General features: G+C 29.9%; 1 protein-coding gene across 1 annotated transcript in view; it reads right to left on the bottom strand.

Annotated features, from left to right (window-relative positions):
* The window catches only part of LOC113513057 (xanthine dehydrogenase), a 32,761-nt gene extending 13,703 nt beyond the window's left edge, over window positions 1-19,058 (bottom strand). Inside the window, 17 exon segments of the mRNA XM_052893314.1 lie at window positions 915-974; window positions 8,169-8,235; window positions 8,791-8,901; window positions 9,057-9,249; window positions 9,458-10,224; window positions 10,432-10,627; window positions 11,295-11,478; window positions 11,939-12,441; window positions 12,771-13,058; window positions 13,317-13,607; window positions 13,996-14,123; window positions 14,462-14,564; window positions 14,928-15,151; window positions 15,535-15,950; window positions 16,650-16,810; window positions 18,511-18,680; window positions 19,003-19,058. Of these exon segments, the coding sequence (XP_052749274.1) occupies window positions 915-974; window positions 8,169-8,235; window positions 8,791-8,901; window positions 9,057-9,249; window positions 9,458-10,224; window positions 10,432-10,627; window positions 11,295-11,478; window positions 11,939-12,441; window positions 12,771-13,058; window positions 13,317-13,607; window positions 13,996-14,123; window positions 14,462-14,564; window positions 14,928-15,151; window positions 15,535-15,950; window positions 16,650-16,810; window positions 18,511-18,680; window positions 19,003-19,045 (3,905 nt within the window). The 5' untranslated portion in view covers window positions 19,046-19,058.
* Between the last annotated feature and the right edge of the window lie 7,121 nt (window positions 19,059-26,179).

Raw genomic sequence — 26,179 nt, 5'->3', positions numbered from 1 at the left:
ACGTAAGTGCAAAGGGTTGGTAGGTAGCCATGACCGAGCTTTAAGTTTATTACTAAGTACCATTAATCGAACTTTCTTTGATGGAAATGTTCCATAGTTAGTGCTGCCACGGACAATAATAATAACTTTATTACTGACTATTGAGACTTTTATTTTTAAAACTTAATTATTTCTTGATAAAATGCGAATGTATCGAATCGTTATTTTTTTAGTGGCCTATAAACTTTTAGAATATCATTCACTCAATATTTTTTTCAAGTTATCCAAACTATGTTTGACATTTAAAATCATATATAAATAAAATATATGACACAGTATACGTAGGTAAGTTTTTATTTTCTTTAAATGAATTTTTTTTGTCGTTATTACATAAATTAAACTTAAATACAAATACTTTTATTGTATTTCTTATATACATATATAAAATAAATACATAATCATTAATATTATACACTTGACATAAATATAAATGAAAATCTTCAAAGAATGTGCAAAAGAATCACATTTAGATGTTATCTCTTGTACACCTCTTTTTCCTTAGTAAAGAAAACAAAAAAATATTTACGATTCCTTTATATATGTGGATGAACAATTTTTAAAAATATTTAAAATTTCATATATTTTTCATTAGTAGCTGCCAGAAAAGAGCGTTACGATAAACAGATGGAAGGACGATGTCGCTGCAATAAGGGTTCCTATGAATTATTTCTTATGGAACCCTAAGAAATGAATACGACGTGAAATTTCGGTTAATTACAGACGAATACATGCTTACAAAGTTCACACTGCCGTGGGGAACACCAAATGGTAATAGTATATTATAGAATTAATATTCCTTATATTTTCAGAAGAAAAGCTGCTATGGTAAAATTAATAGGTAATTACACCCAAATGGCAACAAATTTTCACATTACCTTTTACATAAATGTTCACTACGAAACGTGTTTTGGATTTAAATTAAATGTTTAAACGCAGTCACACATACAAAAAAAATAATAAAAAAAAACGACCAGTGAACTGGCATTCTTGTTTATTTCCGATTGTGATTTTATTGTATAATTCTGATTGTAATTCTAGTATCAAATCAAGTAGTGAGATTAGAGAGAAAGATGTACTGTGAAACAATATACGGTCATTTAAAGAGGATGAATGAAAAAAGAATACGTAAGGGATTTTATCCCGTGCCGTGGTCTCGACATAGAATAGGCCACGCCTTCCTTTCCCGTGGGTGTCGTAAGAGGCGACTAAGGCAAGTCGAGAGATGGGCAGCAGCGTGCCTCTTAAAACATCTCTAAAAGCCTAACTGCGTTTGCCAACCCGCTTGCCTAGCGTGGCAACTACTGGCAAAACTCAGCTAAGTTAACAGCTGAAATAATAAGAGATTTTATACACACTACCAATAAGTAGTGATGACGATAGAGGCTGCTCTAGATACAAGTATGTTGCCTCAATAGATTACATACTGAAAAACAGCTGAATTATAGTACATTACTGCAGCGGCCAGCAACTGAGGCATTGTGTGCCTCGGCTACGCCTCGGCCCACATTCGTACGTTTGTCCATCAATGCCTAGTTGTGGCTAAGGCTTGTATAGTACTTTTCTCAAACAATGCGCGGAAATCAAAAACACAATTTTACTTTTTAAGTTTAATGACGAATAACGAACAATAATAATTTTTCACGCGCCATAATGTTTTTTTGTGTTTTTTTTTTCAATAAACAGCTTTCTATTTGCAAACCAGTTCAAAATTTAAATAACACCTTTTTTTAGTTACCTCCTTGGTAGCCATTTTAGAAGTAAAAGGTCATTCCATTTTTAAATTACAGGACAGATATGAGTTTACATAGTAATTTATCTGGTCGCAAAACACGACAGATATGGATCTTCATACAACTTTTGGCGGCCGCTGTCCGCATGTATCTGGCCAGTACGGCAATTTTGATTTATTTCGAAGAAGATTGTCAAAATAATGCTCACATTGCCAAGCATGTTTGAGAAAAAAATATTTATGTCCAGAAAACTCGTAAAAATAGATGAACGAATTTGAAAACAGCAATTGCAGTCTATTGGGATCGGAGTCTTTGGTATTCCATTGTTTCTGTCTACTCCAACGGATAACAGATGCGATGTATATATGTAAGTACTCGTATGTATGTATTTTAACGTCGAACTCATGTTTCTTTTAGCATTGAAGTTATATAGAGATTTTCGCGGTAAACAATTTTAATTGGCCATTAGCGTTTCCTTTTATATCGGCACCGTAACGTACTGTGAAAATATCGTAATATGCAAAATTGTAAAAACAGATTTTCTTTTTTCATAAGGAAATTTTCTCTTCCGGCCACATTTCACAGCTATACTTGAAGGAACGTTTCAATTGCTCCCTACAAAATATTTTACTTGACGGTTTTCTCTCCTGTCAAATTATTTTGATGTTTTCTCGTTAAAAGAATGCTATATTTCAAATTGAATTTATTTTAAATCACGATTTATTATTATTTATTTTTATGATTTTACTGTATTTTCCGAAATTAATAATTTTGGTTTTATTTTCAAAACCGTAGTCATTTATACTGCTTTTTAGTTATTGAATCCCGTTATAAGTACATGCTGCTTAAAAATAAATTATATATATAATTTAATTTATGATCTAAATAACTAAATTGTCATCTCTTCTTTACGGTATTTAATGTGATGAGATTTTATTTTAATAAAAAAAAGGTGTATTTTTATTATAGAGGTCATTTCTATGTCGTCTTTTACGAGTAGTTTTATTAAAATTTTAAATAATTATAAAATTTTTTTTTATAATTATCTTTAATACTCTTAAAAATGAAAAAAATATAAATTTTATTGTACAGATTTCATTTATTTAATTGTATTTTTACTTTTTATTATCTTTACAGCCGTGTTCACTTTCTCTACATCTTTCGTTTTCTTATATATGCAATTATATTATTTACTATTATATAATTCAAACACACACACACATATATAGATTTTCTATTTTTAATCACTTTGGTGAATAATTAATTCATTTCATACACATATTTTTTAAATCTAAAAGATACTAAACTTTTTTTTGACATCTATAACATAACCAAATTTTTTTTATAATAATAAATTTAAATTTATTTTAATGAATATACCTACATATAGATTAGGTAGTATAAGTAAGATGAGCGATACATACTTGTCTACGGTAGTGTTTCGTCAGCGGAGACGACTGTTAGAATAGCTGTCTGCTATTGCATTGCCTTAATCCATGGGCGGGGTAAGTACATACACAAGCGTAACTCTAAAGGTTTTTATCAAATAGTATTTTGTATTAATCTATAATATAATTTTTACTATAGAAATTACATGGAAAAAATAGAACTCCATAAATACTCCAATTTAAACAGACCACGGACTGTTTAAATTTAAGTAAAAATATTTTAATGTGAAAACTGTGTATTACCTAACTTTCTTTCATTATTAACTACACATATAACAGAATTGACCTGTAAAATAAAAATGCCTTCTTTTATCGTGATTCAATTAACATAGAAGTACTATGGAAATATTTTTCCTTCATACTTACATTTTTTTACTGCTATTAAAAGGAACTGCTTTATTGATTGGAAAAATAGGGGTGAATGGAGAGACTGTTGAAATACGATTAAGTTGCATAAAATTATAATGTCTGCATAGAGGTTTATCACAATAAAAAACAAAAGCAATGGTATATAATTTTTATTCATATTTATTATTTTTAGAAGATAATTATGTTTAAATTGTAATTATAAAAAAACATCAAATATTTAAATAGACAATTTTTTTATAAAACTTCCTTTTATTCGCCAAAAATCTATCTTTAATTGGGGGAAAATCTGTTATTTTGATTTAAAAATAAACTACTAAACCTATTCTGATAACATTTCTATGTAAGCAATCTGTAAGTATAGCCTTATAGATAAAAAAAGTATTTAAAAATAAGTATACAACTGCAGAGTTTCGAGGTAATAAACATAAAAAAATACAACCGATTTTGTAAAACTCTTTCTTTTTCAAGTCAATTAAAAAAAGTGACTCCATTCTCAAGTCGAATAAAAGCTTATCGCGTTATTAGAACGTACCATGCGACTGTACCAAACCCGCCTTTACCCTGTGAACTGATAATAGTTTGTACCATATGTACCTACGTCATGCTGATTGGAAGAATTAATATAGAATTTTTATATGTCGTAACCTTAGACTATATAGATAGAGTATCTCCATACAAATGCTTCGAAAAAAACGGGTCAACTTTTTCGTATAAGTATATATATGAGTGGTTCCTTTATAACTTATATATTTATTTTGTCTTATAATTTCTGCATCTTTTTAAGGCGTAAACGTCCATTTTAATTTTTAAATAATACGTCAAGATACATTTTATGCGTAGATAAGTATATAAAACACTGAAAAAAAAAAACAAGTTAGTTAATTTTAGAATTAGCTGACAAAAACTTGACCTGTTTTTTAGGCTCCATGCTTTATCTATATAATCTAAGGACGTAACCTTCGTTTTAATAGGCGGCACCAGTACTATAATTCGCAATCTTGTTTTATATTTTAAATAGAAATATACATCTTAGAAATATATATAATGAAATTCTATTCTGAATGATAGTTCGGAAAGATTATCTATTGATAGCGCAATTGCATGGGATTCGAACACACAGTTCTCTGTTTGATTTTTTGATTTGATTCAATTGATAGGGCGCCTAGGGCCAATTCTGTGGCCTCCACGTTCACCGGATTTAAATCCATTGGATTTTTTTACTGGGGTTGCTTCAAAGAGGAAGTGGTCACTTCCTCTTTGAAGCAGCCCAGTGGTAAGCCTATATAGTCTTTGGACAAATTACGCAGTCGTGTCAGAGCAGCCGCATCGAAAATAAACGAGCGACGGCATACAAAACTGCTCAGAAGAGCATTTATCCGAAGATGCAGGGCATGCATAAGAGTGAGAAGAAAACAATTTGAGCATTTATTGTAAATTTATGTAAAATAAGTTATTTTGAATATTAAATGTTGTTTTTTATTATTGCCCAATGATGAGATACATTTCAATTTAAAAAATGTTCCCATATTACAAATTTTATTATTTAGTCAAATTTTCTCCTTTCCTACATTAATGGCAATAAGTCACTATTTATGATAGATACAGTTATGAATAGTACCATTGTAAAATCTACTTGAAACAGAAATTATTTTAAAATTATTGGTCACCCATGTATTCATAAACTTTTTTTATACCCTATAAGTTTGAACTTTACTTAAAAATGTTTTTTTTTTTTGCATATTTTTCAAAAATAGATTAATTTGCGTATTAAAAAAAAACTGCAATAGCTAGTCACTTTCTATCTATCAGCACAGTTAGTGTATAATAATAAAACAACAAAAAACCAATAGAATTCATTAATTTCTGGTCATAGTTATCAGGACAGTAAAATAAGATAGAAAAATTTGACTTTTCTTTAAAATAAAGATAACAAAGGTACTACTTATGATATATTTTGTTTCGTATTTTTTTAGGATGGCCATAAATTGAACTATAACATGTTTCAGGGTTATCCATTCATTACCAGACATCCTGTATATATATCAGCTGTATATAGCTGTGTATATGTATCATTGCTAAACAGAAGCCTCCCCTTGGGGGGATTTTACCAGTAGTTACTATGCTTCGCAGGCGGATTGGTAACCGCAGTTAGGCTAGAGATGTTTTAAAAGGGACGCTGCTGCGCATCCCTCGCCCTCCCTTAGTCACCTCTTACGATACCTACGGGAAAGGAAGGGGTGGACTATTCTATGCCGGGACCACACGGCAAATATCTCCCAAGTATCATAGTATAATTACAATTTTATTATGTTTTTCTATTCTGTTATATGTATATAGATTTACAAAAGAAATAGTCTCCATTAAATATACTCACTAGAGGGAGACTTTGTACAAAAGTCGTTTGCTTGGGTACCTCTGTCCCATTCGTGTTTCAACCGTAAAGCAGTTGCGTTTGCATGTCTGTGTTTTGGTTTGAAGGGTGGGATATGGCGTGAATTTACAGGGTACAGAGGAATAACACCTGAGTCTTCAGGAATGGCAACGCATGGGGGGTATAATGGGCGAAACAGTATACTCTGTTATGTCCATGGTACTGCTCATGTCTATAGGCGACGGTTACCATTTTCCATCAGGTGGGCTATCAGCTCGTTTGCCATTCTAAGTTGTATAAAAAAAAATACAATTGTTGTTACGATTACAAATTAAAAGATACTCCCCGAATATTATATTTGTAGCGTGATCATTCTGAAACATTTCAATCAATCGCAAAGTGGATCATGATTGTATAGTTTTAACGCCACCTACTAATAAGCTGTTAATATTAAATATTTCAACGTTTAAACTACTTCATTCGACGTAAATTGAAGGGTTTGTTTTATTAAAGTTTTCTTTAGAGGTCATTTATCTACTCATATTTTAGACTAGTGTTCGTCCGCTACTTCGTACATTTGGTTTTTGTAGTAAAACGTACACCGGATGTTAAGTTCGACCATCATGCCACTGTGAAAATTACATCTAATTTGGAATAATAGTTTTTGCGTGATTCCAGAACGTAGGTAGACAAAAAATCTAAAAATGATTGGTTTCTTTTCTATTCTAACTTATCCATTTGGATTGTTTTGATGTTTTATTGTTAATTGTATTGTTAAAAGTAATACATAAGCATACATTATATTTTGAATGATCATCTACCTAGGTCAACTTATGTGAAATTAGATCGAGACAGCCCGCCTTGTTTTGACGTTGTTTTGTTTTTTGTTTTCATTGAAAATATTATGCCATGGGAATTGGCTTAAGGCGTTAGGGAATTGGCGTAAGGTTAACAAATAAACAAACTCACTTTCATATTTATAGTATTATTAAGGATATATTGGATAGAATATACATGAGGATATAATTATAATATTATTAGAAGTTTTGTATCATTTTATAAATATTGAACATATAAAAAAAAACTTTAATTTTAGTATTATTATATTTAAGAAGTTATTTTACAACATTATGTGTATATTTGCATAATTTCTGTTTTTGTGAAAAATATCTATTATTTTTGTTTGTTGTCACCTATTAATTTTACATCTCCTAAAACTTGTAATAAAATTGACAATATACTATTATAAAAAAGTTTAAACAATAAATTTGATTAACACAATCAAGATATAAATAATTTTATTTATTTGTTTTATTACTATTTAGTACTGATAGGGGTAAAATAGACATAAAAACAGTTTCGTTCATTGTGTGAAATACATGTTTTGCAGTTACATTTATAATACACTTACATTATATATTTATATTATATTATTACATTTTCCGTAATTACGTGTGAAACTAAGCATTATATAAATGTTTCTTTCTTTCTTCAAATCTAATTATATTGCTATTTAATAGACATTATTTGCCTCTGTGTATCACAATTATAAAGAACATATCTCAGTTAGTAACTAAAAAAATAAAACACACACACTTATTGGTAATAAAAAGGTGTTAGTACATATAAGTGAAACGCACCTACTTTTAATTTTTATGAACGAAGGCGGCATGAATATTAGCATTGTCGTCATGTTACCTGATGCATTTATAAAGTTATTGAATATTAACTTTTTGCCTGCTCCTTGTATGCATAGAAAAATCGATTACTTTTAGACGGCGTATCAAGATAAAACATGCATAAGATTTTAAATTAGTATGGTATCCAATATGGTGCAGTACATTTTGCGTGATGCCGGAACAAACATACAGGCAGACAACCAAAATTCCCAAATAATATTGTTTTAGGATCTATTAGTGTCATTAATATTTCCCTCATATTATTTTATTCTAAAGACTGTCTATGTATAGACATCGTCTTATTACAGTTTCGTTATATTAGAAAGAAAGACTCGTCTTAAATTATTTTTTTTAGGATAACAATAATTTTGTTTCTAATTAGTATTTAATATACTTTAATTTGTTTTTTTTTTTTCACACAATGTTTAGTATATATTAGTAAAGAAGTAAGTAACCTAAAGAATACACTGTATTGAAAGTCTTTTTCGCGAGTTAGGACTCGTTCATAATCTTTTCATGTATTTGATTTCATTTCAATGTAAAATGACTCAACTCGTGGCCTACTGACATAAAGATATTTTCCACTGTACACGGGACATCTGAAAATAAAACGGGTGGTTAATTTATAATATTTAAAAAGAAGGACCAGCCTTAATTGATATAAAAATATTCAATTTATTAATTGTATATTATTTGTTCGAGTGCATATGTAGATATGGTTAAATCAGGATATAACTTATCCGTGTACTAAATTTCATTAAAATTCGTTTAGTTGAGTATGATTAATAAACAAACATAAATATCTAAACATCTTTACAAACTTTCACATTTATAATATTAGGATTAATTATTATATTAATAATTGCAATATTATTTATAAAATTAACATAATATACATTAATACGTCGCGTTAATTCTCTTCTCTTATACATAATAGATCATGTAACGGGAAGTCTATAAATTAATAATTTTAAACTCATTTAATAAATTAACTCTTGCGTAATATTATATTTATAAACTGTCCAAATATTCGCACATTTTAGAACATTTTGTAATTTATTTTAATAGATCAACTATAATTTACGACTGAATACCTCCAGTGATATTTTCTACAGCATGAGTTTATTTTAGTTATTAAAAATGCTCATGCTTACCTATTTCCACCCATTGATCCGCATATCCAGCTTCCAAGCGTGCTGCCCTCACTGCCTCGCGTAGTGCGTGAACTACGGCCACCGCTAAACAAAAGGATGGTTCACCGGTCGCTACAATCATAAAAAAGTATTCAATTTAGCACAGATATTTCTATGCAGTTTATATGCATATAAAATATGACTTGCTGATAGTCGACTGCCCAAAAGCTTACAATATAGATTCTGATTGAATACAAAAACTATTGAAACTGGCAATGTTTTTCTACCTTTTGATTGTAATACACCAAATTCGTTATTGGCGTTTCTTCTAAAATAAACTCTGAAATCAGCGGGTATATCCTTAATTCCAGGTGGTTTGTAAGTCCATGTGCGATCTGTTAATATCCTTCCCGTATTGGGGTCGGTGATAATCTTCTCAGATGTCCAATACCCAAGCCCCATAATAAATGCTCCTTCAATCTGTATATTAATAAAATATGATAAATTATTTAAATTTGTTTCTTTAAATTAGTGATTTTTCTAAATATTGTAATGTGAAAGTATTTGTTACTGCTAAACCAATTAAGATATAATTTTTCAGGAATGTAAATATCCAAGAATTGATACACATTCATAAAACTGTTAAGGAAGTTTTTTTTTATATATTTCTTTAAATACTAAAATTTACCTGACCAACATCGATTTGAGGACTTAAACTCCTTCCCGTATCTTCCAGCAAATCTACCCTCCGAACATCATGATTTCCAGTTAATATATCGACTTCTACTTCCAATGCGATTACACCGTATATATCGTATGGTTTTACATCACTAGCAGTTGTGTAAAAATAAGAAGCTTGAAGATCCACATGTGAAATATGGGCTTCTCTTATAAGCTCTTCCCATGTATACTTTCCGAGTTTCTGTTTAATCGGCTCCAGTCTTTGTAATATTATTTCACAGGCTTTCATCGTCGCATAGGCTACACATTCACTACCGATACTAGCTCCAGTAGATGTACAATTTGGAGATGTAAATGTTGAACTTGGTTTCACACTGATTTTGTCTAAAGGGGCACCTAGTATGTAGGCACAAACTTGAGCTACTTTTGTATTGATACCTTGACCCATTTCTGTACCGCCATGAGTTATCATAATTGAACCATCAGCTTGATATATTGATATTAACGAATTAAAAGGGCCGAGATAGAATAAATCGTATGTCATCGGAATTATTTTCATAGCACGTTTCCTCCATCTGTTGTTATCGTTGAATTCTTTTATTTCTTCTAACCTCTCATTATAATTTGCATCTTTTTTTAACACCTCAATTAATTCTGGTATCGGATTATCCTCTTTTGCCATATTTAACATTCTAACTTCTAGTGGGTCTTTACCTAAATTGTAAGCTATTCTCTCCATTATATATTCTATCATTGCGATGCCTTCAGTAGATGCTGTATGGTAAATATATAAATTTAATTTCATATAAGTTAAAAATATACAATATATTTAATAAATTCTTTTGCAAAAATATTAAATGGAATAAAATATAAATATTACTTATTTAAGTAAGACGCTTTTTCTTTTTTCTTCAACTAAACTGAATTGGTCTCTTTATACGAATAAGTAGGTAATAGATTTATAAAATGACAATTATATACCTGGAGCCCTACACCACGTATTTGAAGGAGTATCCGTAATAACGCTGTTAGCATCAATGTACCATCGACGAGTGTCATAGCAGTTCATAAAATGGTTTAAGGTTACACTGGCAGTGGTTTCATTTCGAGAACAACCATTGTCTTGGTAAAATGTGTTTTTAAGATATTGAATCACACCTTCCTTATTTACTCCAAGCTGAAATTTTAAGTTTCGTTAACTTTATTAATAGAATCTATATGTAGAAAACTAGCTGTACCCGCGACTTTTCCAGCGTGGAACGGCATATAAAATATGCTATGTGCTGAATTAGGTAATATGTGTTAGTGAGCGTAGTTGATTAGTTGTTTTTTAGGTACCCGTGTACCAAATTACATAAATATTTGTTTAGTAGTATTTGCGTGAAAGAGTAACAAACATCTATCCATCCATTCTTATAAACTTTTGCATTTATACTTCAAGGGTTAGAGTAAAATTTTGATATTTAATTAATAAAAAAAATTTAATAATATGTTTTAACAAATTACAATTGTTATATTGGCATTCTTACAATAAACTTTTTTTATTTGTGTCAAGTATTACTTAGGTATAAACACTAAAGTGTAATACTTGCGAAAATCAAATTTAAAAATTTGATTTTCGAAATGCCTTCTTTTATTTATAGCACGTAGATGTAAGGTGTGTATATATGGTAATAGATAGATTATATTTTTTACATATTTTTATATAATACATATAAAATTTTGTATAAAATTAATATATATCAATAATTAATTAATTATATTCAAATATCAAAATGTAAATAAATCTTAAATAATTAAATTTTTGTAGATTCTTAAAATTAAAAAATATTGAAATAAGGTACCTCGAATTTGCAGCTTGTTGGTAAACGTTTACCAATTATCTTTACATTTAATTCTAAGGGCAATACAAATCTGCATGTTTCTCCTCGTAGATATGATACTAAAGCTGCTGCGCATGCAATTTGACTAGCACGAGATATTTTGGCACCATATCCTCCACCAACTCGACGTACAATGACGTTTACACTAAAATTAATGTAAATAAAAATATACATATAAAAAAATTAAATAAATTTTATTATTCTTTAATCATACCATTTCTATTATATAAAGTAAGTAAAAATAAGCAATTATAAGTAACTAAAAATATAGCAATAAAGACACAGATATTTGAAATGCAGACAGTCGATGAAGATTTGAGTGACTTATCTAATTACCTTGTTTCTTTAATAATAAATATAAGTTATATACAAATAAATACAGATCATATTTGAAGTTAATACTATTAGAAACTGTTAATGTATAGTTGAAGTTTCGGACACAAATAATAATCATTAGTAATACATCAAATACTTATAATTATACATAGATTACACATATTGTTATTAACTAAGGTGACATAAAATATGCGCAACTTAAAGCAACAAAAATTATTTATGTACAAATTAAAATTACATAATTGAAAGCACACAAGAACAATCTTTACCTATTTACATTGACTTTTAAACATTGAGCTACTGCAACATTGACCTGATCAAGCCATTGTGTCGATGAGTATACTTCCATTCCATCTTCTGTTGGTTTTACAACACACGTTTGTGGCTCCATGGTATAATGTATTTGACTTCCTAATTTCAAGTTTCCATAAATTGTACATTTCACGTCATTTCCAGTATCCGTCGGTTCAACGGTTCTGTTATTTGTAACTCTTTTATCTTTTTCCGGCGATTCCAATACATCTTCTATTGTCAGTAATGGTTTGTTTTTGTTTACAGTTTCATAATTTATTTTTACAAGTAAAGCAGCTTTGTTGGCTATTTTATCTCTTTGAGCGACTATGATGCCAGCAGGTTGTCCATAGAATTTTACTTCTTTATCACAAAGAATCTCTTCATCTTCAATTACTAGTGGAGGATATATGGGAGGGCAGAAACTATTCTTTCCTGGAATATCTTTAGCTGAATAAAATGCTATTACACCTGGCATTTTCTGTGAAGATATTATAACCATGTTAAATTATTTAAATAAATGTGTTTCAATAATAATACTTAAAACATTATAAAATATATAAATATAATTTAAAAATTATACTGTATCCTAATATTATGAGAATTAGAATATAAAATAGCTGATACCTAATTTACAGATCACATAATATTCTACGAATAATTTAAAACTACACAACAACTTTTACGATGTTAAATAACTGAGAAAGATAATTTCCTTTGTTTCTATATTACCGGAAACAATATCAATTGTCTTAATATTCACAGTGTAAAAAAGGAAAAAGATATAGTATTTTATTTAATAAAACTTACTAAAGCTTTTGATGCATCAAATCCTTTAATGATGCTGCCAGGGTTTGCATCAGCAGTAACAAAAGCAGCATAAACTTCGCCAGTTTCCGTTAGTAGATCATTAGCAAATGTAGCTTCTCCTGAGCATTGTGCCATAGCCTCTAGCTTAGCTACAGGTTGGTTTAATGGCCATATGGATTTATCTGTATCAAAAACCTGGACTCCTTTTGAAGTATCACGTTTTATTGCTTCACCACCCGATCGATATTTGGGGTTAAGTTTATCATCCGGACATGTACTTAAAATTGCCTAAAAGTGTTTTTTATCATTTCATTATCGCTTACAGTAAATATATTTTTTTTAATCTCTAAACTAAGATACTATGTGCGATGAAAACAATTTAGAGATAAAACCTACACAACCCAGACTCGAGTGCATTTAGGAAACAAACTTTCCTTACCGGTTCGTGAATAAAACCTAGTACCTCATTTATAATATTACTTTTCATAATTCAAAGTATTATTAAATTATATAGATATTTTAGACTTTTGAATATAAAACAATTACCTTATAATATAAAGCCAAAGCCAACATCTTTCTATAAGCCGATGATGGCTCTGGGGGTGCTTCTTCAGGATTTATTTCTTCTTGCAATGATTTTAATGCTAATTGTAGTGTTTCATCTGTATAAGGGTCTTTGTTTATTAATAAGTTTTCTGTTTTACTCGCGTGAATAAATTTCGGTGAGATACTACCATAGACAATCGTCGCTTTCTCCAGAGTGTAAGTATTTTTCTTGAATTGGAATAAAAAACCAGCATTAACTACAGCATGAGCATTTTGGGATCTAGGCATTATCTGAAACGTATTAGATATCTATTTATTTATTTATTTTAATGTATTCATGTTATTACTATTAGTAATATTGTATTTTTCTGTAGGATTTCATGCGAATCTGTGATTATGGGCGTTGGAAAGCCCTACTACTAGGGATTTTTTTCTTGGATTTTTATCTTTTATAAAAAATGCATGCTGCTGAATTTTTACAATAGTTTTAGTAGATTTAGAGTTTTATTTAGCTTGAGTTCTTCAGAAATGGGTAAAGAGGTTTCTTTAGAATCGGGAACACGCATGTAATGATCTTGGTATTGCATGTAACGTTTTGTAGATATTTAAAAGAAAAATATATCCACATAAATTTTAGAAGGAACTATTTTACTACTTATTGTTTAGAAATATACTGTACCTTATAAGTTTTAACTGTACAACAAAGAGATAATGGTGGCAATAGTATATTTATAATAATATGCTTGTTCATATTTGTATTCAAAAACTCCGGAAAACTTAACTTTTTAAAGTTTCTGATATTGTCAGCTGAAAATTGAAGCATATGTTTAGATAAATATATGTCTTATAATAATAAGGATATATCAAGATTAAATAAATTTATTTGAATGATAAATATTATACTACATTTATAATTTTTTATCAAAATAGTCAGATTGTTTGAAAAGCATATTAATACAAAAAAATATTTGTTCAGGTCTATCTGATGACTAGGTGATCGAGTTATAGTAATTGTAACTTAAAAATATACAACACAAAATATATTTTTTTTTATAAGTAATCACAAAACGCTAATACTAAATATGAGTATTTTGCATTAAAAATAAAGTATGGATAGTTTTTAGTAAAATAGTGGGCAAACTTACCTATTGTAATCATTCCACCAACCGTTTCAAAAAGTAGAAATAAGTCGGATTGAAATTCATTATTAACATATTTCATGTATAAGTTCCCTCCAACTGTACCTATCTAAAATTAAAAAAAATATAATTTCAATAAATATTATCTATGTTCAATAATTATTATTCAATATTAAAAGGAACAGAGTATGTATTTTTTATGCAACTTAGAATGGCAAACAATCTGACGGGTCATCTAATGTAAAGCGGTAACCGTCACCTATAGACATTAGCAGTACCATGGACATAACAGAGTATACTCTTTCATGATAGTCCTCGTTTCGTAGAGTCCTCAGGAATAGCAACATATGGGGAGGGGGGGGGGCATGTGTTGCTATTCCTGAGGACTCGGGTGTTATTCCTCTGTACCCTATAAATTTACTGCCATATTCCACCCTTCAAAACATTACTGATATATAAATATATATCTTACATTTCTAACAGGAATATGTGCAACTAGATCCATATGATCATAAAATTGTTTTAAATATGCAAAATCTTCATTTTCTGCTGAAATTTTAAGGAAGAGTTCCATCATTTCTGACAATGGTACACCAGCGCCTATTATTAGGTTTTCATCGATCATAGATGCTTTCAACTCGCTCACATTGAATATATCTATAACATTGCGAGGATATTCTTGAACGTGAAATACACCTGTAAAAAGTGACGTCAGCATTAGAAGACATAAACAGTGGTAAGAAATATGTATATGATATTAACACTTCATTTTGATTGTTAGTATTGACTTATTATATAGATTGAAAATCCTAAGATAAAATTCAATAATCCTTTTATATTATTGAAATACAGGAATTGTATGTATTAAACATGATATGTATTAAATTTTTAGAATAATGAGATGATGAAATTTAATATTAAAATGATTTACATTCAATAAGAAAATAATATATGTTAATCTATAAGTTGTTACAGATTTTATAAATATAGCGATATTATTCAGCCTTTCATCCAGCTGTGAAATATTTATTAGTTATATTTCTATATATTTTATTTAAATATTCAATTAAATCAGTTACCTTGTCCTGTATTTCCAGCAACTAATTTATAGTTATCACCTGACGCCATAACTTTGAACACATCCAGTAACCTATAAGTTTTGAACCATTTGTGGGTCCCACAATCAATCACAATCATTTTTGTAATACCCTTTTCAAGAATGCACCATTCATCATTATTATCTCTGGTAGATAATAAAGATTTTTCTTTATCATTTTTATGTCGACATTGTTGTTTACAATGAATTCCACATGATTTTAAATTTGATAAATCTTCTAAATCGATAATTTTAGCTTTAAGGTTGTCATCCACGTCTGTAGCAAAACTTTTGAAAGCATCAGCAATTGGCCTGTATCCGGTACATCTACATATATTACTAGCAAATGAATTCTCTATTTCGGTCATACTAAATTTTTTATTTTTACTTTCGTAGATGCTGTGAACAAATTTATTGTTACAATATTATTTTAATTTAAATCGTATTACTTATTTTAGCAGCCTATATTTAATAATGCATCAAAATGTTACAAACGTGTTACCAAAATTTTTTTTCGTAAGTAAAAAGCTTTCATAAATTTTTGCATCATACACAACTCTAGAGAGTAGCATTATTTGGTTACACTTATAAATAGAATATCACGTCTATTTGCTAATTTTTATTTTTCTGATCATCATTATCGTCATGAAAATTTATCGACGTTTCATAATTGGGCATTGATCTCTCCTGTTAAGAGGAGGATATTATACTACCCAAGTGATGTTTTATTTGAAATTTAGTATTGGTAGTTTTTATTTCCCTAATTGCCTTGTTCGACATTTTGAATACCTGATGTACATAAAAATAATATTGGTGTTGGTTGGCGATATAAAAGTGGCATATCACACTATATTCTTATTTCACCATCACAATATGATTTATTTTTTTCCTTAAGTATTAACAATTGTAATTCAAATCTATCTCTAGAGTACACGAGGTATCACTAACTTCCCAAGAAACCTCACACGAAGTCCTTTGTATTATTGATGTATATAAATAATTGTTAGCATATTCTATTAGTTGGGTCGTTAGCTTATTTATCATTTTTATATAGTGAATCGTAAACAAGTTTATTTAATATTAGAAGCAATCTCCTACCTATACATGTTCATAATCCATCCAGGAGTGCAATATCCACATTGAGTTCCATGAAAATTGGCTAATCTGCTTTGTATTTCATGGTATCCAATATTTCGATTCCCGATTCCTTCAACGGTTATTATGTCCCAGCCATGACATGATAATACTGACACTAAACACTGGAACAAGTTATTAAGTTGACGTTATTAATATTTTATATCTAAATATAGATAAAATCCGTTGTTGTATCAAAGGTAGAACATTTTGATTTTATTATAAAAAACACGCTATATTTTATGACTGTTCTCCACAGTATTCAATATCTCTTGTTTCCGTAGCAATTTCGTGAAATCCCTTCTTATGCTCATTAACGCAATTTGAAATCGAAGTCATTAGCCTTTTAAGAAAACGTCCCACTAGAGAAACATAAAAAAAAAAATTAAAATAATTGAAACACCACAAACATCTTTGAGGCTACTGCAGTAATAACACGACGCAACCAGTCTTCAAGTTAAACTCACTTTTTTCGATCTCAATTAATATGGGGGAATGTTGAATTAAATTGTAGATTTACGCATTTTCATAGCTATTCAGCGTGGAAATGCAGCATGTCTCCTAGGTACCCTACCAGCTGGCAGTGATCTTAAGGATTTTTTTTTTTAACTATATAAATTTATTCCATTAGAAACATTTATCTCATATTATCTGTGAATAAATAAATATATTTCAAATTGTAGATTTGTAAAACCAGTCATTTCTTTATATAACTATATATTAAATTTTATTTCAAAGAGTCTATTTGGGAACATTATTTCAAATTATTATAACAATGATAAGCTTCAATCTGTACTACTGTATGATTAGCTGTGACTTATATATTTATTACATTATATGTAATACTTATATTTATTTATACATGTATTGTATTGTATGTAATTTACATATGTATTTTCATTCATCTTAAAATGTATTTCTGTTGCTATCTTTAATTTTTATTTTATTTTTAAATTGATTCTGTTAGACCAATGCATTGTCATTTACCCTCTCTGTATAGCGTTATTGTTGAATGTTAGAGAATGCCATCAGGCATTAAGTTCGCCCTGTAGACATATTTTAATGTGTGCACAAGTATAAATAAATAAATATTTTAGTGAAAAAATAATTAATGGTTATGATTGAGTATATATTTATTTGCATTATACAACTCACTAATATTATAAACATAAAAGTGGATTTCGTTTATGTGTGACCTCTTTACCGACTCAACGAATCGTGATGATATTTAATATATATTTAAAATAGAGAAGAAAATAACCTTTCCCGAGCAATCAACATACATCCCGTGTGGTCTCGGTGTAGAATAGGCCCCTTCCTTTCCTGTGGGTGTCGTAAGAGGCGACTAAGGAAGAGCGAAGGATGGACAGCAGCGTCCTTCTTAAAACATCTTTAAAGACTAACTGCGATTGTTAATCCGTCTGCCAAGTGTGGCAACTACTGGTAAACTCCACCAAGAGGAAGGCTTATGTTCAGCAGTGGATAGTCAAAAGCTGGTATGATGTTTATGATGAATCAACATACTCCAATCACGTGAACGAAGTCGCGAATAAAAGTTAGTGAATAAAAGGATACAAGCAATTGAATATAATAATAGATACTCTGCGGAAAGGAATTATTAATAACGGAGATTTAACAGCTTTATTGTTAGCAATATACCTTAACAGGTCGACATCCAATCAATTCCTCCGGGAAAGGGTTACTATTCCATTATTGCCAATTAAAAAAATACATATATTTGTATTTTTTTTTGTCGCTCATATTGCAAAAGCAATCATTTCAAGACAATTTTAAGGTACGGAATTGGACAAGTATCATAACTTACGGAATTGACAGAAAATATTTTCAATTCGTTGGTTGGTGGCAGCGAAGCACAGACTGCTACCACACACGCGCCGCAACCACCCTCAAGGCACATGGCTTTCGTACCTTTCAAGTCTGCTACATTTCGTATATACTCATTTAGGGACACATCTGGACCATATTTACCATCAACTACGAAAAATACAATTTAAAATTAAAATAGGTACAGTATAGGGGGCGGTCAGTTTTTACGTAATGCAATTTGGGAGGAGGACGGTCTTGTAAAACGTAACGATGCGTTACACTGGTGAATAATGCGTTGTGTAGCATTGTTTTTTTTTTTTTTTCATTTAAATAAACTAAGGAATTAAAATATTTCAAGATAGCAAACCTTTTCATTTGCTACGAAACGCATACTGGTCAACAACGATCGCGTTGGTCAAAATAGCTGACAAGATCAAAAATACATGAATTTGTATACTTATAAAATAGTCACGAAACAAAGTAAACTCACCTTCGTATCGTCTCCCATTAATTTTGAAGATAATCTTCGGCATTTTGCTATCATAAGATTCCCTGAAACAAGATTATAATAAATTTGATTTAAAATGTAAGGTGTGTATATAATAGATAAATTATATTTTTTACATTTACACAAGAATAAAAATACTTTGAATTATAAATATTTCCATCATGTTTTAGATTTACGTTAAATACCAATTGCAAATTAAATAAATATATGGATCTTTATTCTCATTTGATTTATATTACGGGATACATACGTACTTACAGCAATTGTTTTATATTTTAAGAGTTTTATCCAATTAAGTACAGTATTTTGTTATTCGTTTGTTTATAAACGGGTCTAAGTCTTATGTATTTCTCAGGCAGTGTTATAAGATTCTTTTTATAATAATTTAGATAACAAATGACTCTATATTATTGTTATTTTTCTTTATTTCTGTTCATAGATTTTTATTTACTTTATTTTGTTGAACATATTGCTTATTTAGTCATGTACAGTGTAAAAGTGGTAGAGAATTGATATTTTCTTTTATATTGCCAGCTACACAAATGGTATAAACTGATAAAACTATAATTTTCCTAATAGATAGCAGTTCACAATACCCGATGTTTATAATGGATGTAGCGTTACTAATGGGTAGTTGCCTAAAATGTAACGATGAGGCAATTTTGTGGCTAGTTAATACATAGAAATGTGGTCTGTAATTATTGAATGACAATACGTAATTGTGTCAAAATATTAAAAAACACTCGTTAAAAAACACCAGGTACGCATAGAAGCTTTGTGTTTGAATACACATAGAATAATAGATTCATACGAAGATCAATGCATTGTGATAAATGTAAAAACAACCAGCCAAGTGCAAATCAGACTCGCGTACAGAGAGTTCCGTACAAATTGAAATTAGAAAAAAGAAAATATTTTGCAAAATATATATTTTTTGTGATGTAACTACAAATTTACTGTTTTTGTATTTTCCCCTTTATTTGTGTCAATGGCAAGCACCCTATAAATTTTGATTCCCTAGAAAATGACGAAATATATGCTGCAGCAGAAACAGCCTTTTCTTTTGATTTTTTCGTACTTTCAAAGAATACATATAAGCTGACTTTACCACCTATATAAATAATAATAAATTGCCTAATATATGTACATCTAAGTGCATCACTTTGGAACGGTTGTATCTATTCTTTTCCTAATATTTTTGTTGTTTTGTTTACGGAAAGGTAAAAAATTGAGTTAGGGGCTGCCCCTAGTTTACGATATTAATAAGGATATAAAAGTTAATCCAAATTAAATGAAATAAATAGATAAATGCCATTGCACAAGATATTAATAGAGTTAGTTGATTATGAAATTCCGTGTCTAGATGTCATAACAATTGTTACAAAATTTGTAACAACGTTTGACTACAAATGATACTGTATTTACAATTGTAAACGATATTAAATGGTTACAAATGAGTACCTACTTCATTTGGTTGAATCCTCTAATCCAATGCCGGATGTCAGGGCCACTAAGGGCACGAAAAAAAACTGCTATAATATTATTCTACGTATAATAATTTGAAATGCATTACGAAATATAATGAAATATGACAATGTAATATAAAAAAGAAAAACAATATTTTCTTGAATGTTTATTAAATACAAATCTTTAAATGTAATTTCCTTTAAAGAAATTGTTTCGGTGCAAAGGTCTCCTGACCGATGGTGGGCCCTTAAGCAGTTGCCTATACTGCCTAATGGATAATGCGGCCCTGTTCTAATCATAGTAGTTGTGTTACCTGGGCCTCTATACAAGTGGCAAGCGAATATGTCGATAGAATCGACATCGCTAGCGAGTCCGTGAAATAGAATGAGATAGCAACGCCGGGTGACTAATTCCAACTTATGATAAACTTTTTTGGGTATATTTACAATACTCTATTTATTTGTTTTTATTTCAATGATCTATTATATTATTAGGCTAAAACAAAAACGTATACAAGGAGAACTTACTCCTTCAAGGAATTTCTTCCAGTCAATCTTGAGATCCCAAAAGGAGAAAGTGTCCATATTATATATTTTTATATTATAAAATTACTTTTAGCTATCTTCTAGAGGTTAAAGAGCTGCTATACATGTATTCTAATTTGATATATTACATATAACTTGTACCGAAATTGAATATTTCGAACTTTATATAATGTGTGTTGGTACCTATTTACAACGTAACCAAATAGATTATCTCTATAGAAATTGTGTCGTTTACTTAAATTTCCCCCTTAAATTTCTATTTCCGTCAAAATTTTGGTGTATTTTATGATAAGTGTTTCGACGGAAATGGTTGTCGTAACATCTACAGAACTGTATGCATCACAATATGTATTATTATACATATTGTATGTATAATAATACATATTATATTATTATACATACAATACTATGTATGTATTTAAAAGTGTTTCAGTCGGGTAAAGATCTTGCTTATCATGGTTTTGTATCGTTCTTATTAAAACGAACGGTCTTTTTCTACGATCTATAAATTTTTCTATGTACAGATATTGTCCAATTTCAGTTTTATCAATAGTCATTGTATTCTATCTTATTCTCACTACTTTTTGATCCCTTCTTGTAATCCAGAATAAAATACTATGAATGATTCATCGCTGTACTATTCCTTTTTTTTTTTAAATTTAGAATAGCAAATAAGCTGATATTTCACCTGATAAAAAGGAGTAACTATCGCCTAGAAACATAAACAAAATCATGGATTGAGTCACTGAAATTACAATAAAAAATGTTCGCAATATAATTTACTTCCGTTGTGCTTTCGTGTTATTTCTATAAAAATCTGGAACCACACGACTAAATATGACATCTGGTAGCTATTAATATCAGTATAAAAATATATTTTATCACACTTTTTTTATGGTTTCATAAAATAGTCGCGAGCACGAATTTGTATAATAGCTTGTATGAGATAAAAAAATCATATAATAATGCCTCAAACACTGAGGTCTTGATCGGGAGAAGCGATTTTAATAAATAAAAATAATTTGAGGTCAAATAAATTATTTTTTGGATAAAATTATTTGGAAAAAAAAATAGCAAAATTAAATATTGCAATCGCTTCAAGACTAGCACAAAAGTCATACATCAGAACAAAAAATACAACAACCCCTTCTTTTATAGTCATAAAAAAATAAGAAACTTTTAATATATTAAAGTAATAGGAAATTTAATAGCAATATATAAATAAATGAATATTCTATCGGTCAAATGCATTCTCCAGATCTCTTTATTTTATCTTAGACTGTTGCTGTGATGTACTATTTGGAGGATGAAAAAATATTCTTTTAACAAAGGGGAGGAGAAAAGAGAGAATTGTTAGTACAGTACAAAAATATAGTTTCTGATAACGGAGAGTAGCGTCCCCATTTATTAGTAATATGTTGGTAACAACGAGTATATGTACACGACTTCCTGATGAATTTTTTACGATAGGTTTGATCTGACTTTAATCTCACCCATCTTTCTCCACTGATACCCAGTAAACGTAAACCACACATAGACGTAGATATCACTAAATAAAAAAAAAATCCTTGTTATGTATCCTTCAGGTTGGTTACAATGATACCCTCAATCCTTTTTATTAACGTAAAATAGAATAACAATAAAACTCACATAATAATAAATCCAAGGAAATCACACCCTATGTCACAGTAACAGACATCATAACTATAGAAGGATTGATGAGATAATGCAACAACAAGACATGTTAAACGCTGTTATAACGCTCTCAGGTACTCTACAATAGAATCGTTCGATATATCTATTGACGATACAGCTGACAGCGACTTTAAAATTCATTCCAATTTTAAAATTTTAAACTAAGCAAGATTGTATGCAATTTATAACTTCCCAACATTTTACCACATTAAAAAAAAACTTTAAGCTCCTGGGTACTGTTCTTATTCTATGTTATACAGTGATTTTTATTAAGTATACACTTTATCCTAATATCGCAAGCAAGTTTTTTTTTTCTCAAAAAAGAAATAATTTATAAGTGTATTATTATCAAGAGCGTCATATTAAATCAAAATATTGTATAAATTAGAACGCATACGATATATATTAAAATTAAATTATATATATATATATATATATATATATATATATATATATATATATATATATATATATATATATATATATATATATATATATATATATATATATATATATATAAGACCCTTCCTTTCGTCGCTTAAGTCGCTTAAAAACTTTTTTTTTATTTATTTGGCAGTCGGATAAAAATTTTGAACATGAATTCTATATTCCATCTTCCATCAGCCGTTCAAAATGTCTCAATTTGATTACGTGTTTGATAAATTGAACTGTGTAGATACGAGTTACAATGCTTTGAATTGAGAATTAAATACGACTATACTTTGAATGACCGTGTTGTCTCGGCATAGAATAGGGTATCCCTTCCATTCCCGTAGGTGTCGTAAGAGGCGACTAAGGGAGAGCGAGGAATGGGCAGCAGCGTTCTTCTTAAAACATCTCTAAAACCTAACTGCGGTTGCCATTCCGCCTGATAAACGTGGCAGCTACTGGCAAAATCCCTCAAAGGGGGAGACTTCTGTTCAGCAGAGGACAGTTAAAGGCTGATATGATGATGATACTTTGAATTGAGAATTAAAAAGCAAATAAAAAAAATCTCTGTGTATTGTATGAAAATATAATATTTTTATTAGATATAATATCCAAGCGGATATAATATGTAAGCGTATTATCGAGTATTTTGAGAATTGCGCTCAACTTACGTACTGCTACGTTTTTATTTTAATATGTAATGAGTATTTAAAATCGTGTGGACGGCTGTATATATTGTCTATTAATAAATATATAGGACAAACCTATTATGATAGTAAGAGACCTGAATCTAGAAGTAAAATAAGAGACATCACAGTTGCTTGAAATAAAGAATAATTATTACTGTTAGAGATAGACGATACAGTACTTTATACTACTAATTTATACTTAGTAAAATCATTTTAGGTACTTCATCTTGTTAGACTGTGACTATAAATTCTTACTCTCTAAATTTTTCGACAAATATGAATGACACAGGAACTCTGAACCGTAATTTAGACGCTGTTGAGCCACATTGCAAACTTGAAATTATTACGAAACGAACAATGAGTTTCCTCTAAGGTTTTTCCTTTCCTCTATAATAAGGGTCTCTTCAAAAAACGTGCCTATGAATTTTTAAAGGCTTTAGCAACAAACGTATTTGTTTCACCCCTAGTGCTGCAAGTGTCCACGGGAAAGGTTAGACAGTGTATCTCTGAATGAAAAGGTGTAGAAATAAGGATAGGATCTGGCGTTATTTTTTGACGTGTTGTCTTGGTATAGAACGGGCCACCCCTTCCTTACCCGTGGTAAAAGGCGACTCAGGAAATTTAATGGCTGGCAACTGGGCAGCAACGTCTCTTTTAAAAAGTCATAAAAGTTAACTGCGGTTACCAACCCGCCTGCTAAAAGTGGCAACTACTGACAAAACCCTCCGAGGGCCCCCTTAAGGGGACAGTTTGCCATTGTCCAATATTAACGGCTCATATGATGATAATGATGAGTCATTTTCTACGAGCACAAAACATGATAATATTTCAAGGACATATGATGAAAAAAGTCTGCGAATAGGATGTCAATGGTTGACGATTAGACGAGACTCGTGTTGGATAATGGATTTTGAATCATTATCAAACGCGAAACTAATAACGTCCCACTGCTGAGGTCCTCATAATTATATCAGAAAGCAGTTGTGTTTGCATGGCCGTGTTTCAGTTTGGCATATGGGGATTCGGGATATTTAGGATATAGTAGTGAATTTAGAGGTTACAGAGGAATAACATCTGAGTCCTCAGGAATGGCAACGCATGGGGGGTATCATGGGCGAAACAGTATACTCTGTTATGTCCATGTTACTGCTCATATCTATAGGCGACAGTTACCACTTTCCATCAGGTGGGCCGTCAGCTTGTTTGCCATTCTAAGTTGTATAAAAAATCCTGAGGATGATTACATAATATATACAAAATATGTACTCGTAAGTACTATGTTCATATCATATCAGCTAATACTGTCAATTGCCGAACATAGGCCTCTCTCTATTGTGGGGGTTTAGCCAGTAGTTGTCACGCTTGGCAAATAGGTTGGCAACTACAGTTAGGTTTAGGTGATATTTTCAGAAATACACTGCTGCCTATCCCTCGACCATTAAATTCTCGTAGTCGCCTCTTACAACACCCAGGGGAAAGGATGGGGGTGGCCCCTTCTATGCCGGAACCAGATGGCAGTATTATGTTTGTAATAGAATATTATAGTGAAGTCACTATGTATAACAAAGTTTGTATATTATCACATGTATTCATACTACATACAAGTACAATCTTAATAATAATAATGGTTATGATTGCAGCGTTTTAACGGTTGGACAATTTTAAAATATACTATAATAGTGCATCATTATAAAGCCATAAGTCGTTTTTAACTTTTAAGGGAATTATTATAAGATTCGTAGGTAATAATATATTATTCACTTATAAGCCTTGAAATAGATTCACTATTAGTTTGCACTGTCAATATAAAATATTATTTAGTATAGTTTGTTTTAATAAAATTTAATAAAAAGACAAGCAAGTACTGTCAAAATTATAATAGAAATTTATTGATTGAAATTCTTTCAAACATTTTTCAAATTTTTACTAATAACATAATTCTTAAACTAGAACCAATAGTAATATGACCTTTTCTGAATATGCAATGTCTTTACATAAAGACTTGTATATAAATTAATTTACATGGATGCTTCTTATTTAAAAAGGAAGATTAATAGCTCAAGATAAAGTCGCTAACTTCTGCAGGTGAAAGGCTTTTTAATGAAAGTAAGGGTAATATCGACCATTCGTCGCTAGGCAACCCGAGTATTGTATTATTGATTAGTCGATAGAATTATTTTATATAATATAATTCCATTACCCTTATACGTGCGACTGACAACAATTAAAGAACAGATTAAAAAAGGCACATTAAAAACCATAAGCTATATTTACTACATATAAAATTAGACATTCGTGACAAAGTAGCTCATGTCAATAACTAGTAAATTTATA

The sequence above is a fragment of the Galleria mellonella genome, unplaced genomic scaffold (genome assembly GCF_026898425.1).
Source record: "Galleria mellonella isolate WM207_F2 unplaced genomic scaffold, CSIRO_AGI_GalMel_v1 utg113, whole genome shotgun sequence".
NCBI classification, from domain to species: Eukaryota; Metazoa; Arthropoda; class Insecta; order Lepidoptera; family Pyralidae; genus Galleria; species Galleria mellonella.
This window is presented reverse-complemented; position numbering and strand designations above follow the sequence as displayed.